The sequence below is a fragment of the Candida orthopsilosis genome (assembly GCF_000315875.1).
Source record: "Candida orthopsilosis Co 90-125, chromosome 5 draft sequence".
Classification (NCBI taxonomy): Eukaryota; Fungi; Ascomycota; class Pichiomycetes; order Serinales; family Debaryomycetaceae; genus Lodderomyces; species Lodderomyces orthopsilosis.
In genome coordinates this window covers 618,258-635,620 of record NC_018298.1, presented here as the reverse complement: position 1 = coordinate 635,620, position 17,363 = coordinate 618,258, and the positions used below count along the sequence as shown (strand labels likewise).

Here is a 17,363-nt window from a genome sequence, read left to right as displayed (position 1 = left end):
AAGCGTGAGCTTTATAATAGTTATGTTGAGGATAATATTAGGATTCTAGAGGAAAAGTTCTTAGGTTTTCCATTTCCTCATCGCCTAATACCCAATTGGTGATTCATTTAAAGTTTAGTTTGATGCTAGTAGCTTTTTTGAGTTAAATATAATACTTACATTTATAGTTAGGTTCTATTGTACTTTGATGAGCCTTTCCTTGGATGCAACGCCAATTCTCCCGAGTGTGATATTTAAGGCATTTTGATTCATCATTAGGGACATGTAGGTTGAAGTGGAAGCTACCTCTTTTATTATATCACATAGCTTTGCAGGTCTCTCGTTTGCAATCTTATCAGATCAACCAATTCAATGCAAGGTGATGTAAAGGTCAATAAAGTTGAAGAAAATAAAATATAATTTCTAAAATTTCTAAAATTGACAATAGTTTAATACAAAACTTACAAGAAAACTCAATATCAGAGTTGAATTTACCGAGTCGCATATTCGATAAAGAATATACATAGTAGCTTTCGCTTTGTAGAGAGATGTTGAGAGCTATATCTACGACTGTGATGTTAACACGCGTAGTATGTATTCTTTTGTAAACTCGGTAAACAAAGACAAATCACTACAATCCAGATGAAATCATATTCTAAAAACAAAGCACATATTAGTGTATCGTCTTTTGTTGAAGGAGCAATATTAGTAAAATTAAACATCTATTTAGAAGTAAAAAGCGAGACTCCCTACACTAAATCTAAAAAGACTTAGATCAAAGCAGCCAAAGCAGCAATGACACCACCCATGGCAACACCTGGGATAACAGCACCGTTAACAGTAGCTACAGAAGCTTCGGATGAAGTTTCACCTTCACCTTCACCCTCTGCTGGGGCTGATGATGAAGTTTGTTCTTCAGCACTTGATGGTTTTTCTTCTTCTGAACCAGCAGCAGATGACTCAGCCGGGGCTGATGATTCGGCAGCAGATGATTCTTGAGCGGTGGTTTCTGGGGCAGAAGTTTCAGCTGGAGCAGATGAATCAGCTGGGGCTGAGGTTTCTTGAGCAGTGGTTTCTGGAGCAGAAGTTTCAGCTGGAGCAGATGATGACTTTTCTTCTTCAGTTGAAGCTGGAGTGGTTTCAGCAGCTTCAGCAGCAGCAGCAGTGCTCAAAGCAGTGGTAACTGAAGCTGGTGGCATCCAGTATGGATCCCAAACTCCAGCGCTGGAACAAATCGACGTAGCCAATGACCTAGCATCTAACACATCTTCACCGCGACAGTTTTCTGCAATACATGTACCAACTGCTCCTTGGAAGGTTGGCATGATACAAAGACACCCGGTATCCCAGTACGGACATGGTGTCACACCGGTGTTTTGGAACATACATGGTTTGGCACATTCTGGCAATTGATCGTAGATTCTGTCTGCAAATCCGTTAATCGAAGCCGTCTTAGCAACACTTGGATAAGTAGACCAGTTGTTATCCATTTTTGTTAATTATTTAGCGAGTGAAGTGTAATAAAATATTATCTTTCGGGTGATGATAGAAGAAAGAAGAAAAATTTGAATTAAAGGAGAAGAAATTGTCTTGCGTATTTATATATTTGGGGTGAGCTTCAAATAACCCCAAAAATCTATTGTAATTGAGTTTTTAGATTGCACACACACATTATGCAAAAAAAAGTAAACAAAGAGCCTTGTGTCTATATAAATTTCGTAACAAAAGTTCTGGAACCTTTCAAATAGCCAGAAAGGCCAAGGAATTGAGTGTATCCGAAGTTGGAATTGTGTTTTTACATCAGCAGATTTATATGTGTTTTGTGTTAATGCAGCGGGTCTTTCTCTATTTGCTATTAGTTTATTGTCTTTTGAGTCTTGGTGTCAGTTCGTCCGAGTCGAGCAATTTCAATTAGGGAATAAGAATCCCCCATAACAATTAAAAGTCCAAAGGTATGGTGGTTAAATCTATTTAAAGAATGAACCACTTAATTAGGAAATTGTATGTACAAAACAGGCAAATCCAACAATAAAGCAATGGAACCGTCGGCCCTATTTCAAATGAGCGGGCGAACGTACCGAAATCTTGGCAATATCGGATCAGATAAAATATGGTACCAGAAGTAAACACAAATCCTATTGGAAGGAATAAGAGACAAGGATTAATGGGTAAATCAAAGCCACTTTCACTCTCTTTAGTCAACACTCCCCCATAAAATGTAACAAAGCAAAAATAAACGAAACCTTATGCACAACAATACACAGGGGAGGGAAATCCATGACCAGTAAAAGTCTGGAATGTCACTAAAACGAAAAAGAATAATGTGATCTAAACTTGACACTAAACTAGTTTACAATTTAGCCCCGATATGTCCCCCAATTGAACACAAATTTAACAAGAGGATGCGTATTATTTTGTGTAGAGATTATTAGTCAAAGTGATACAAAAGTGGTAATTTAAAAGACTAAAAGCAGCGCAAAGAAGTCGAGTGGTTATGAAGATTAGAAAAAGCGTATCCATAAATTGCTCGCTCGCTCGAAATAAAATTTTAGACGAGTCGGGATAGACTTGTGGAGAAAAAGTGAGCTGATATGCAGATTTGGGTGATATCTATACTCTGTATACTACTGGCTTTGCTTTTTTCTGCATAGCCAGAGAATACCATCATTGAGTATCGTAAATTATTTTTTCTCTCTTCACACTTCTATTTTTCCTTTGTTTCTCTCATTGTGTCTGTTGTTTTCGCAGTTGCAACCTAAACATTGGGCGGTAATCTGCCGCAATTTTGCAAAGAAAAAACAAAAGAAGTAATTTTAAGTTCTAAAATTATTTTCTTGGTGTGCGTAGAAAGAACAGAATTTTGAATTCAACCAATAAGAAAAATTAAACTAAAGTTTGAAGATGAGTATAAGGAGAAAGGTTGAATTGAAGTAAATTCTTCGTTTAAATTAACAACCGCAAATCTACAATGTCTAACTCAAGTTGTGCATGATTGTCATTTGCTGTATTATGAAAGAGTACGAGGCTGGCTTTACTCACAAAGCTTTTTTATCTATTCCATCTCTTTGTTTTCTCATAATAGAAAAATTGCTGTAAAATGTTGTTTCTTTAGTAAGTGTTTAAGAATTTTTTTTCTTATTGTTTCATTCCCACTCTCGGCTTTATCGTAAATAAACAGAACAAAGACAAAAATACTTTTGTGTATGTACGCTTTTGTGTTGTATTGATCAAATAGATAAAATTGGAGACAAAACGTACTAAACAAGAAATGTCCTAAAGGTAGATGATAGATCCCGAACAAAATTTTATTATAGGAGACCAAACGTAAGGTATATTGTTAGTGTGCGATTGTTTACTTTCTAGCCTGTTTTTGCAACTTTATGTCTTCTCCGCCAAGATTGGCCTGGTTTGCGTGGAAAACTGAAATTAAGCAATTAGGCACTCTAAAGTAAAAACACGGTCTACATCAAATGCAATAGAGATTTGTTTACAAAACAAACAGAAACCAAACATCAGAAATAAATCATACCTCAACCTCTTTTGACAAATACAATAGACTAAACTGAATTCTTAAGTCCAGTGTACCCTTATTCTGATGGAACGACGTTTTTACTTTGAGCTTATCTGATCCGAATCGGTCTGTGCGCTATACACACTTAAAAGCCACAAATATCGTAAAAGCGTCATTTTTAATTGCAACCGCCAAAGAGGTGATAACTCCGATAATGAGCTGATGAAAGTCGTATTATGCGTGGTGCGGCCAGTCAGATGATAAATCAGCCACAAAATGTGTAACCGTGGAGCGACAAGTCCGAAGAATCTTCCAACCAAACACCCTAATCAAAGCTTAGGCAAAACAAGTCTACAAATTCAACAGGAGGAAATGTAGACAATTGACTGTTTTACATTCATTCAATTATACCGAACTATAACGTAGATGATACTCTATTTTTACATGAGGAAACTGACCAAAACACCGAAGATCACACTTCCTAAACTACCAGCTTGTAAAACAGCAATATTTGAAGTAGACCCAGTAGAAGTTGAGCTGCTTTCACTTGTGGTTGAACTTGCCTCTGTGCTGGAAGCAGAGTTAGCCGATTCACTATTGCTTGCAGAAGATTCCGATTGGGATTCTGAGTCCGAGGTAGTCTCTGAATCAGATTCACCTGTTTCAGAAGCACTGCCACTTGTTCCGGTCTCGGAAACAACATTTGAATCCGAACTTCCTGGAGCAGTAACCCATGACATTGCTGTCTTTCCTGAAATAGTAGTAACTTCTTTAGCTCCCGAAGCAGCAGAAGACATCATATCTGAGATGGATGCTGGCATCATCCAGGTGTTAGCACCAACAGTTGAACACAATGAAGTAGCCAAAAATCTTGCACTTTGAACGTCTTCACCTTTACAGTTTTTAGCAATACATTGACCAACTAAACCAGACCATTGTGGCATGACACAGAAACAACCTGTATCCCAGTATGGACATGGAGTATTCTTGGTACTGTATTTAACACAATCTTTAGCACAGTCTGGTAACAAATCAACGATCGGATCAGCAAAACCATTGATTGAAGCGGTTTTTGGAATTTTGGGGTAAGTAGCGTAGTTATCGGCTTGTACAAGTGATACCAAAGCAGCAACAAGTAATGTATATATGTATAACATGGTGAATGGTGGCTTTTGAAAAAGGGAATGAATTTATGAAAAAGCCATAATCAAAATAAAACTTGTCAAGAAAATTGGAGCATCTTATATATATATATTTCAATATCCCTTAAAATGTAATATTGTGTATTATTTAATTTTTTATTTTTACGATTATTGTCTATTTACCGAAACTTGATTATGTAATGGATATTTTTTTCTTGTATTATCACTACTAAAATGCTTCTATGGAATTAGTGTGTTATATCCGACAAATGAAAGTAAATGAAACATACTTACTAAATCTTTAGAGCACATGAAAATATCAAACTAATAGTGTCAAAATGGGGGGACGTCAAAGAGTCACCCCATTTGTCTTAGACGATTGAAAAATACCCCTCTCATTGGCTGAACGCACGAGACTAGAGAATTTAGTATCAGAAGTGTATGCAGTAAAATTTTAAACCCTATTTTAGTCCTCAGCTTATATTATAATACATTTGGGTGGAATTTAGAGAAAGTGTTCATGAATCCCTCTCAATTTGTGTATTTTTTATGTAATTGAATGACATCAGACCCATACAATGTATATTACTTTCCGGCGGCATTATTTCTTTGTACGTCGTAACAACGTACTCGCGGCATTGTTCTTGTTGTTTGCGCTTGTGTAAAAATCACTACCGGTGATAACGCTCAGAAGGAATTATAATATCGGGCTTTTATAAAAAGTACTTAAAGCCTATACAAGGAAACTAACTAAAAGACCAACGATGGCGCCTCCCAAACCACTAGCATGTAAAATTGCAATGTTTGAAGTAGAGCCAGTAGAAGTAGTAGCGGCATAATCTGATAAGCTTGTAGCGGAAGAGCTGTTATTGGTATTATTCCCCCGAGGTTTGGAATTGGATTCAATGGCCCCGCTTGTCTCGGTGATAATATTAGTATCAGAACTTCCAGATGCAACAACCCAGGACTTAGCAGTCTCTCCTGAAATAGTAGTCACCTCTTTTGCTCCCTCTGCGGCAGTTGACAACATTGTTGAAATAGAAGCAGGCATCATCCAAGTATTAGCACCAACAGTTGAACACAATGAAGTAGCCAAAAATCTTGCACTTTGAACATCTGAACCGGTGCAGTTTTCTGCGATACATTGTCCTACTAACCCGGACCATTGTGGCATAACACATAGACATCCAGTATCCCAGTATGGACAGGGGGTGTTTTTAGTACTGTATTTGACACAGTCTTTAGCACAGTCGGGTAGTACATCAATGATTGGATCAGCAAACCCATTGTAAGATGCCGTTTTGGGTACTTGTGGATAAGTAGCATAATTGTCAGCACAGACGGTGGATAAAAGTGTTACAACTAGTAAAAAATATACAACAAACATTGTCAAGAATAGTGGTGGCTGTTTCTGATTAACCAAAAAGTTGCAATATTTTGATTGCAAAATGTTTTCGAAAATCTATCTTGGCTTGAAATACAGGTACTACAATCCTATATTTATCTTGATCTCGCACTCCTCAAGATGTAGGCAAGTGAAGCAAAGCCTACATCTTTGTTAATACCTAATTAAATGAAGGTCTCATGAAAGGTATATAGGAAGAGGCTTTTGGTTGAACAAGGTTCTTGGTATAATGTACATACCGGTAGCGTTCGGTTGGCATTCACCAGACCGATGAATGAGAAAAGCCAGTCCAAAATAGAACGCGTGGCATACAGATAAAACTCAAAAGCCCTGTTTTGCATTCTACTGGGTATGTATGGTACTTTTGTGCATTAGGTTAAAATACTTTACTTGTTGGGTGATTCTTTATCCCTAATACAAAAACAATTTTTGCGAAGATGTGATTAAATCGATAAAATTTTGTCTGTCCTGTATATAAACAAAGTCTTACTTTTGTGCAATTCCGACTTAAAAAAAATAATAATAAGTTATGCATGAAGTGTAATAGCCACAAAACCCACAAAGTGTTACAAAACCCAATTTCTATAATTCTCAGAAAGTACTTGGCATACATTTTAAGTTTGTAAAACATATACAAGTGCAAACGATATTTCCGCCAATCAAATGCAATCACAGTATAGCTCTTTTACTCCAAACTGCAAGATCTAAAACACATAAGCAATGTAGCATATGAGAAGCACTCTTACGCCTAATGGAGAAAAATTCCTACCACATTTAGATTCATGTCACAAATTTTAACCACTTTTCTCTCTCCTCACAGTGAGCCCACCACTCAAAACCAAAACAGACGACCGATATCTACCATCAAATTGTAATATTCAGACTCATCGCAGAAATTCCCTTAAGACCTCGGTAAATCATGTATAATTTATTACGAATAGTGTAAGCCATCAATTTCTGCACCATATTTTGCTCGCAGTTACCGATCTTTAAGATTATGTACTCTATCAATAAATTTTTGTGGGCAAGAAAAGAATCACCTCTTTTTTTAGTTATTACATATTATCTTGCTTTGCTTGGAAAGGGGTGTATTTAGATTTACAGATTGCACGAGAGAGATTGGCTGGAACCAAATTTTTGACATGGTACAGTCGGTCAGGAAAAGGTTCCAGGCTAACCTTAAACTAATCAATCAACAGTAGTCAAGCAAAAGACTTAGCTAACTATCAATCCCCGATATAGTCATTATTCTATTTAGCCTCAAACTTTTGTTTTTCAAATCGTTTTGTTACTCTTTTTTTCCTTTTTATGGTTTTAAAGATTTTGAATAAATATGAAATAATCTTCCCTTTATTTTGATTGATACCTTTTTTTATGGATAATATTTAGAACTTGGCTGAGAAGGTTGGTAAACTGATATAAGTTACCTTAGCAAAGAAAGAAAGACAGAAACAATACAGCTTATTTATTTCAAGGAAATACTATATTGTACCACTTATTTATAGCAGAAAAGGTAATTTGCCTCAAGACAGCACAACAAGCGTTTATACATTCAGATAATTAAAATACAACCACCAGGTATCTAGTAAAAAAGCTTTCCTACCATGGCAGTCCCATTTGATCAACAATTTTTTGTTGAAAAAGAAAGAAACAACAAATATGAATGGCTTATATTTATTCTCACGCTTGTGATACTAGGCATACATGGACTACTATTCCATTGGATACCACGATATTTAAGATTGAAAAGGCAAAGTGCTGGGCTCACCCATGATAAATATTTTGCTTTTATTAAAAAATGGGATAGTTTCACATCTTGTAAACATTTCACCATATTCAATCATCGGTTCTATTATCAACCTAGTTTAGTCCTATTTTGTATTGTTTTCGTTGGAGTAAACATTGGATTATGTTTTGCTGAAATTAGAGATATTGATTATCAAGGTTTCATGTATGCAATTTCCAAGAGGATATCACGTATTGGTGTTGGAAATTTACCCATTTTGTTATTGTCGGTGATGAAACATGATTTACTTACGCAATTTTCCGGGTTCCAGTTCGACAGGTTGGAATTTTTACATAAATGGTTAAGTAGATGGATGTGGGCCATGATTACGGTACATTTATCACTAGCCTGTTATTATTGGTTAACCAACAACTTCTTAATTATGATTATTATTCCACCACAAATTTTTGGATTTATGGCTTACGGAAGTTTGGTTTTGTTGACTTGGACAAGTATGAAGTTTATTCGTCAATGGTGTTATGAATTTTGGTTGGTTCAACATAGAGTGTTTGCATTTATCATGTTGTTTATGTCATTCATTCATAACACTGGTAATCGTGCTGTGGTTTTGGTTTCTGTTCATGGGTTGGTGATTGATAGGGTATTGGGTAAAGTAATGGCTCATATTCATAAACGTTACTCGCCAACTAAATGCAAAAGTACGTTTAGAATTTTGGATTCAGGAACTGTTGAAGTCACTATTCCAGTTAGGGAAGAAGGTTATGTTGCTAATAGATGGTACAATAAAATTCTTGGTTTCAAGAATTGGAAAGCAGGTCAACATGTGTACTTGAATGTACCCAAAATTAAGTGGTTCGAATATCACCCTTTCACCATTGCCAGTTTGGCATCTTCCAACGAAATGAAGCTATTGATTAGAGTCCAAAAAGGGTTTACCAGAAAATTGATGAGACATTTGGCAGATATAGATCATGATGAACATGAAGATGATTTAGTTAGTATTAAAACCATGTTTCACGGTCCTTATGGTGCAGTGCATCAACCATTTATTTCATTTGACCATTGTATATTCTTTGGAGCGGGTTCAGGTGGTGCGTTTACTTTCCCCGTTTGTTTGGATCTTCTTCAACAAATTCAAGCTAAAGACGATATGCAAGACTTTTTATTCCGCCCAGTTGCACCAAAAATTAGGTTTGTTTGGGCAATCAAACATTTGAAAAACATTGTTTGGTTTAAACATATATTTGATCAATTGACAACATACTCAGCTCGGAACAAATTGATAATTGATATCTATGTCACTCAAGAGAATGGTGCTGGTGAAAGTAGCAGTTGCAGTTCCATTGAAGAATGTGAAGTTGAAAGTGAACCAAAGCTAGAGCAATCTTCTTCTAGTGATGCAGGATCATTTGAATTGACTTCGATTGGACTGAATCTGAAATTACTCAACAAGAATCAAATCTACGGTAGTGACGATAAGAGTCAGTATATGGACAAGGAACAAACTGTTATAACAACATCAACTACAATAACAAACTCAGGTGAGAGTTCACATAGTCAAAACAAACTAAAAACAGATACAGTTGAAGTCGAATACGACCTCACTAGTAAGCATTTCACATACAATGTCTATTACGGACGTCCCGATATTGGTTCTATAATCCAATCACATACAAACGAACTTTCCCTGCAAATGACAAACAGCAGTACATACAAGTCGTTGGCTGTTGCTTCTTGTGGTCCACCATATTTCACCAATTTGATTAAAGAACAATGCCAAGTGGCAAGACGGGTAAAGGGTTCTCCTGATGTTTATTGTTACACGGAATCATTTTAATAGAGGGTATATTGTAATGGGTACATTTATAACACGGGAACTGAGATTGTAGATGCCTATTGTAAATGCCTTTTTCTTCATGAAGTTATAGCTGTCATTGATATACTGCAATGGGTACGATCTAATTTAAATACACATTTTTGTTTATTAATTTTGTTACATCCTTCTATATCATTACTTTGCGTTCTTTACTTCTTTGATTCAACACTGTTTGAATTATCAGTATCATCTTGCACTTGAGCAACACCATCAATTTGTTCTGGAGTTTGAACACCCGGTTCATTTTGATTATTATTAGAAGTTGCAGTCCTCAATTTATCTCTAATGGCATCTGTTGATCTAATTGGTTCCAATACATAAGGACTATTTTCCGGATCTTCATCTTCATTGTAGTAAGCATATTCACCAATTTGAGCTAAATCAGTACCCAACATCTCTTCATCTTCATGTAACCTAATTCTTAAGAATGGTATTCTATCCATTGCCAATAACAAAATTGATGTGACGACAAATGACCAAGCAGCAACTGAAACTGAACCTGCCAATTGATATCCCAATTGTTTCCAATGATGATTCATCCAACCACCATCAATATCAGTACCATCGATTTTAGCAACGTAATCAGCAGCAAACAAACCAGTCATAAAGTTTCCAACAAAGCCACCAACTCCATGTAAAGCCCAAACATCCATACCATCATCAATTTGCAAGTATTGCTTTAAATCAACAGCAAAATTACAAATAATACCAGGGACAATACCAAAGATAATCGATGTGTAAACTGGTACATACCCAGCAGCAGGAGTAATACCAACCAAGCCAGCAATGGCTCCAGTACATAATCCAACAGTTGACCATTTACCTCCAGTCCTGAAATAATCAACAAACATCCAAGTTAAACCACCACAAGCAGCAGCAATATTAGTATTAACACAAGCGTACCATGATCTCATCTTGGCATTACCGGTAGATCCACCATTGAATCCAAACCATCCAAACCAAAGGAAAACCGTTCCCAACACAATTGAAGAAACCGAGTGTGGCTTGTACTTTGGAACTTTTCCTTGAGTCAATGGATCACGTCTCTTACCTAACCAAAGTGAATAAGCCAATGCGGCAAATCCAGAGTTTTCATGAACTGGACCACCACCAGCAAAATCCAAAGCTCCCAAGTTGAATAACCATCCATCACCACCCCAAGTCCAATAAGCAATTGGTGCGTAAACCACAGTTAACCAAACAAATAAAAACACCATCATTGGTCCTAATCTTGCTCTTTCGCAACCAGCTCCAACCATCAAGATTGCAGTGACAGCAGCAAACATACCTTGGTATAAACAGAATAAAATATCAGGAACGGTTGCAACAACACCCGGAGCTCCCAATACATTTCTTAAACAAAAATTTTGCAACGTTCCCAAGAATTTGGATCCATTGTGAGCGAAAACTAATGAATAACCCCAAAAGAACCATTGGAAAGCAGTGACACAAGCTGCCATCAAGGAAGCCCACATTAATGAAAGAGCATGTTTTTTTCTTGATAATCCTGAATATAGTAAACCAACACCAGGTATCATGATCCATACTAGCACTGAAGCAGTACCGATCCATGCCATATCAGCAGAATCGAATTGTGAGTTTAAATCAACTTTGAATACATCTCCTCCAGTTCCCGTACCTGTGAGTCCTGAATCAGCCATTTTTTGTATGTGCTATTCGTTATTTCAGTAGGAAGTTCTTAACACGTCTCATAAAGGATTAGGAATTGAAGGAAATATTGTTTGGTATTTATATTAATCCGTTGGTCTTTCGACAATTCCATTTTTTACGATTAATAGATAAGGAAACAAAACAATGGAAAACAAAGTTTTATTGTTACAACTTTTAGCCGTATTACAGATATATCGATTTGCACAAGATTATTACGCGTAAACAAAACAGCTTTCCTGCAAGGATTCACATGTAGAGAGCAACCCAACTCTCTCCTCTTTTTAACATTTTTCTTGGCTTTATTTCCACAAAGCAATAGGGAGTCAAATGTATGCCATGATCCTTATCTACATATCAGGTGTTTTTAACTGTCATTAGGAAGGTGTCGTTCCGTATTGCAAAAATTGAGCTACCATATGAGATTGATTTTATTTTTTTTCTTGACAACCAAATCCTCCAATCAAATTACGCGATTAGAAAGAAAAGAAAAAGTAAATTAATTTTATAGATAAGCAATATGCAGGACAAATTCAGTTTTTGCAACACATGAAGGAGCGATTGACTTTACGAATCTAAAAATTAGAAAACGTTTAGTTCGATGGACTAATGGGGGAAAAAACGTGCTTTGGGGAGCAATTACGGTAACCAGTAGCCTAGGACAATTCAGGCAAATCTTGGAGGCTGGCCATTTGAGGGTACTAAATATGCGGTGAATTCTTTGTAAATTGTTTTGAAAATAACTAAGGTAAGCTCCAGTTTGATTTGACCAACTGTTTCAATTTAACTTCAAAAGTATCACCATTTTAGGTGTTACTCCTGTTCCGCCGACAAATGCTTGACGAAAATGTATTATTTCACATACTTCTATTGTTTTCGAATGTCCATACTGCATAGTCGAATTAGCTTTTACCCCTTCAACATTTTCAAAGCCTCATAAAACGAACTAAACATGTACATAAAATATGCATGTGGTTAAAGTTGAAATGTGCTGTTTTCAATTCAATGCAGATAAACAAAGAAATCTTATTGTTCTGTTTGTTATTTCTCGCCTATCCAAACGTTTTTGTTCATTAATGCATTTTGTCCTGTACCGGAGAGCAGATCTTTATGGAGAAATGAATCTTTTTCTCGGTTGTAAAACCGACTACTCCTTCCGAAAATGTAACCCGACGTATATGGGTCCATCTTGTGGTGTATTTGTTTGGGCTTACTGTAAATGGTTAACAAATTGCATGCATACGTAATTTAACTTGGTGATGTAGGTTCAATGTAATAGTTTTTGTGAAGCTCTTCGTATACTGAAATAAATACCAAGCTAACTCGCCCATCGCTCTCTTTCACTGTGAAAATGAATAGTCTGCTAAAAGTTGAGACAATGTTTGTACGTGACTTGGTCGATATTAATTAGTACCACATCGTGCCACGCTTACCCACTAGTGATACCATTAAACAAGTAAAATATAGTTCTGCTTTGGTACAATCGTTACCTTGGTAATGAATGAAGAGATTGGGGTATGTACTGTCTTCGTATTGATTGAATAGATTACATTCGAAGCAAGGGATCAAGTTTAGTTATGAATTTTCTTTTAAGTGGACTTCGAAGCATTAACTACTCCATTTACCGAGCGTGGAGTAATGGTTGAATTGTTTCCATTTTACGACACAATCATTCCAAATCTCAGTCAAGAAGGCTATATCCATAACAGCCGATAAAATGACTTAAAATAAGAACCGAAAAATTAAAATAGACCCGTGTATAATTGGTGATTGCTAAATAATTGTGTCGGACACGCCCTTTAATACCCACCCAACCAACAAAACAAAAATGAACTTATTTTCATCAAAGCACTGAAGGAGAGGTTTAACGGAAAGTATCATACCCTAATCAATACACTACGCGGGGTATTCACTCAATCGGTTGGTGTTTGTCAACATAATATTGAAATTCCCACTTTGATTAGTATAATTCATTTAATATTCCTATATCACCCGTATACAAGATGGAGGAGGATTCTTACAACTTCGCAACCACTATATTAACGTCAAAATCACCTCAACAGGCTGCTGCGATTTTGCCTAGTATCATAACAGGGTCTACAGGGTTGAACAAAGATTTAGTATCATGGTTTAATAATTACAACACGGCAATTGGTGCACACAATGCGTCATTGAAACAGTTACTCGAAGAAGCTAAAAAGATTGCTGGTCGCAGCAGTGTTGGATTTAACAATTTTCCACGTAATTGGAACTGCTTGGTAAATGCAGTCCAAATGGAACTTAAAGACAATGAAATATTGCAGGAGAATTTGAAGCAAGACGTAATTATTCCATTGAAAAACTTGATTGAAAATGATGTACGGATTTCGGAGTTAACTGTAAACGGACAAGAATTGACTGAACTTAGTCAACATCTAACTAAGGAAGGCGAATATCAATGGAACTTCAAAGCACCTCAAGCGTTTCAGAACTTGGAGGCATTCAAAAAGATTGAAATTCAATTGATGTTTAACGTAATTTTGAATTATTTTCAACTCAATAGTGCTAGATTGAATAAGGAAGTCAAGAACAATGAAAACTCAACCAACTACTTATTGGGAAGTTTCAAGTTGGATAATGAAATGAAGAGTCAATTGGACTATATGCAAAATACACAATTTCACTTGCCACAGCAAAATGCCAGTCAAAATCGTGCAGAAGTAACCAGTTCAGGTGCAGGACACGTTGCAGGATCAAGTACCACTCCATTAAAAGAGAGAAGAAGAAGCTCATTGGGTCGACTTGACAAACACGCAGGAGCTCATGATGAAAATTCGCCAAAGAAATCATCCAAATTGAAATCAAGGGTTGGATCTATATTTGGTAGAAAGAAAAAGAAGGATCAACATCAACCACAACTTGAATCTACTATTGCAGAAGATGCATCTATTTCCACTGATGCATCAACCTCCAGGTCAGCACCATTGTCTAGGAACAACACTTCGAGATCTTTCCTTAGTAGGGAACAAAGATACGATTCTCCTGCTGCAGATCAACGTCGTCCATCTCAAGCAGGTCAATTACAACATCAACAAGAGCAACCGCAAACACCTTTCCCCCCATTGAAGCCACAGCAGCCACAAGAAATCCATAAACAACCTCAACAACCTCAACAACCTCAGCAACTTCAGCAACTTCAGCAACCTCAACAACCTCAGCAATTCCAACAGCTTCAACAACAACAGGAATTTGGATCTGGTGCGACCTCTCAACAATTCCCTCCTCCACAACAGCAACGCTCGAATGTGTCTTCGCAACCTTTTGCAGCTCCAAGGCATAGTTCATTTGCCTCACTGCAACAGCAAGATAGTTACAAAGACGCTGCATTACCAGCTACTCCAACACACGACAGAGCATGGACAAAGCCGTTGCCTCAACCAACGGAATCTCCAAATGTTGTTAAATATGGCAGTGACGATGATGATGATGATGATAGCGAAGACAATGTGACCGCAGGAAGAAGATCTTCGTTACTTGAAAGACACCATTTGGATACTGGAAACCAAGCTGATGTAAGAGCAAGTGGTTTTGCTGCTCCTCAACTGCAATCATCTAATGTCGGTAGTGGATTACTTGACCCTAATGAGAGAGCAAGACAAAACAGTGATGGAAAATATTCATTTGAAGCCGGTGATGACAACAAGCCAATCTCTGCAACCCCAAGAAGTGAGCAGAATGGGTTCAATGAAGGTGACAGAATTTCTGACAGTATTGCTTCAGCCGAAGGACGCAGAGGGATTGATAATAAAGATTTTGACGCAATCTCATCAAGAGACGATGAGTCTTCGAAATTAGCTGGTGAATCTGGCGTAGCAACAACTTCACCAAATAGAGATGCATTTGCTCCACATAGCTATCCTTCATCCAACACTACTTCGTCATTAACTGGATTTGGTGGTGCAGCTCCACCAAAGCCTCCTCCATCGAGAAAAGTTGTGCATCATGATGCAGGTTCAGTGAGAGATTCTCATATGTTTCATAATCTACCAGCAGCAACTACAAACAGCTCTATAAGAGATTCTTTTGTTCAACCACCAAGACCATCATCAAGGAACTCTCACTTGAACAATCCATTTGCTGCATTAAAGAGACAAGATACTGGTTCATTATTAAACAATGATTTCAAACATTTCAATTTATCTGATGCTACTATTGGATTAAACTCATCAATTGCTGAAATTGTCAACGCCACTTTCAAAGATGGACAATTGAAATCATCGCAAGTCATTGGTGAAGTTGCTTTTAATTATAATGGACATCCGAATGAAGAATCAATCATTGTTCATATTCCGCATGATTATGATCGATTGATTGTCAACAAGACATTTATTGAAGAATTGGGTGATTATGATTACAAACTTGATCCAATATCAATCGGTTCTAAAACATTGGGTGGATTGAAGTATTTGGCAAATGATAATCAAGTGCCATTGCTTGTTCAACAAATTTGGAAATTTGAACCTCATCAATCAAGTTTAATGATTAGTATTAGGTTAAATGTGAATGAGACTCTCGAAGTTGAAAATTTGATTGTTTCTGCAGCTTTGAATACCGATGTTGTAGCAACGTCAGCATCATCAAAACCACAAGGTGCTTTCAATAAAGAAAAGAACAGAATTACATGGAGATATACTCATCCAGTGGTTTTGAAACCTCATGGGGAAGAGAAATTGATTGCTAGGTTTATGACTAATGGACAAGGGTCCGAACATGAACTGGGTGTGCAATTAAAGTTTGCTATTGGTAATCCGAGTGCTATCAAGTATTGCTCGATTTATGATAGCCAAGGTGAAGAAGTTCCTGTTTTCAGAAACCTTGTTAGCGGTCATTACGCAAGTCACTTTGAATAAAGGTAGAACGTTTGGTGGTCAGAGAGACGACTTCTTCAAAATAATGCTTTTTAGTTGTATAATATATGTATACTATTTCTTCATTTCAATAAGGCTCACATAGCTAATCTATTCAATCATCTTTAGATCTTTCCTCGCCTTTATTCAAACCATCATAGGCAGTTTGTAAGCCATTCAATTGCTTCTTTAACGCATCAATATCCTTTTGCTTCAATTCAATCAAATGTTTCACTTTAACAACTTCCTCACCATCACTCTTCTCCCCACCACCAGTTCTCGATTCATCCCTTTCAGCAATCAATTGTCTATACAATTTCTCCTTCAACACCAACTTCTTAACAATTGAAGCAACAGTATAAATACCCATCAACAAATACAAGATAGCTCCCGATAAATACAAGTTTCGTTGACTATAAAACTTACTTGCCAATTTATCATAATTGACAAACCCTTGTAATACATCATTTTCTTTAACCTTGTGATATTTTTCCAATCGTTGTAAACAATCATAAAATTGTAATGACATCAATGTGATGCTGAATCCAAGGAAAATTCGGAAATTTTGTGCCGTTGTGATCTTGATGTATATTGATACGATTTGGGATCGGACCATGAGTGGAAGTGGGAGTACAAAAAGGAGTAAGGTGATCATTTGAAAGATCATGGTACTGAATACCAAAAGCATTTGAAGACTCATTGTGGGTAAATTAGTTCAGTTGAAACTTGGATTAGGAAAATAAACAGTATGTTTTGTTCAATTGGATATATCAATTGGAGATTTGTTGGTAGTTATAGATGTTGATTCCTTGCTTAGAATCTTTAATTGATACAAGTGTTGTTTGGTGCTCTATTTGCTTTGCTGTTTTGAATCTTCATTTTTTTTGTCTTTATTGCCGTTGTGTTCATTGTTTTGTTGTTTTGTTCTGTTACAAATATGAAATTTTGGCAAATCCCCAAAGGCTAAGCCCTGACAAATTTTACATTAGACAATTGAATCTATTTGGAATGAGTGTCAGGAGTATATGGTCTAATGCTCTCATACACATAGCAGTGTTATTTTGGTAGTTTTTGTTAACTAATATTCATTTAATCGTGAAGGAGGGTTCTTATACTTTTTGAACAATTTGATAGTGCCATTAAGTCTTG

At 36.6% G+C, this 17,363-nt stretch overlaps 7 protein-coding genes across 7 annotated transcripts; 2 read left to right on the top strand and 5 right to left on the bottom strand. All coding sequences in view use genetic code 12, as the record gives it.

Annotated features, from left to right (window-relative positions):
• Positions 1-749: 749 nt before the first annotated feature.
• On the bottom strand, positions 750-1,469 carry CORT_0E02945 (Pga7 protein; the record flags this gene model as incomplete). Its single annotated transcript, XM_003869965.1, has 1 exon — positions 750-1,469. One exon carries the CDS (start codon positions 1,467-1,469, stop codon positions 750-752), a length of 720 nt encoding a protein of 239 aa, XP_003870014.1.
• Positions 1,470-3,930: 2,461 nt separating this feature from the next.
• On the bottom strand, positions 3,931-4,647 carry CORT_0E02940 (Pga7 protein; the record flags this gene model as incomplete). The annotated part of the gene is made up of 1 exon (XM_003869964.1): positions 3,931-4,647. One exon carries the CDS (start codon positions 4,645-4,647, stop codon positions 3,931-3,933), a length of 717 nt encoding a protein of 238 aa, XP_003870013.1.
• Positions 4,648-5,365: 718 nt separating this feature from the next.
• On the bottom strand, positions 5,366-6,019 carry CORT_0E02930 (Frp1 ferric reductase; the record flags this gene model as incomplete). The annotated part of the gene is made up of 1 exon (XM_003869963.1): positions 5,366-6,019. One exon carries the CDS (start codon positions 6,017-6,019, stop codon positions 5,366-5,368), a length of 654 nt encoding a protein of 217 aa, XP_003870012.1.
• Positions 6,020-7,641: 1,622 nt separating this feature from the next.
• CORT_0E02920 (Frp1 ferric reductase) lies at positions 7,642-9,621 on the top strand (the record flags this gene model as incomplete). The annotated part of the gene is made up of 1 exon (XM_003869962.1): positions 7,642-9,621. The coding sequence occupies one exon, from the start codon at positions 7,642-7,644 to the stop codon at positions 9,619-9,621; it is 1,980 nt and encodes a 659-aa protein (XP_003870011.1).
• A 188-nt stretch (positions 9,622-9,809) lies between these two features.
• Positions 9,810-11,321, bottom strand: CORT_0E02910 (Mep2 ammonium permease; the record flags this gene model as incomplete). Its single annotated transcript, XM_003869961.1, has 1 exon — positions 9,810-11,321. The coding sequence occupies one exon, from the start codon at positions 11,319-11,321 to the stop codon at positions 9,810-9,812; it is 1,512 nt and encodes a 503-aa protein (XP_003870010.1).
• Positions 11,322-13,331: 2,010 nt separating this feature from the next.
• On the top strand, positions 13,332-16,217 carry CORT_0E02900 (Syp1 protein; the record flags this gene model as incomplete). The annotated part of the gene is made up of 1 exon (XM_003869960.1): positions 13,332-16,217. The coding sequence occupies one exon, from the start codon at positions 13,332-13,334 to the stop codon at positions 16,215-16,217; it is 2,886 nt and encodes a 961-aa protein (XP_003870009.1).
• A 112-nt stretch (positions 16,218-16,329) lies between these two features.
• Positions 16,330-16,914, bottom strand: CORT_0E02890 (membrane-localized protein; the record flags this gene model as incomplete). Its single annotated transcript, XM_003869959.1, has 1 exon — positions 16,330-16,914. One exon carries the CDS (start codon positions 16,912-16,914, stop codon positions 16,330-16,332), a length of 585 nt encoding a protein of 194 aa, XP_003870008.1.
• Between the last annotated feature and the right edge of the window lie 449 nt (positions 16,915-17,363).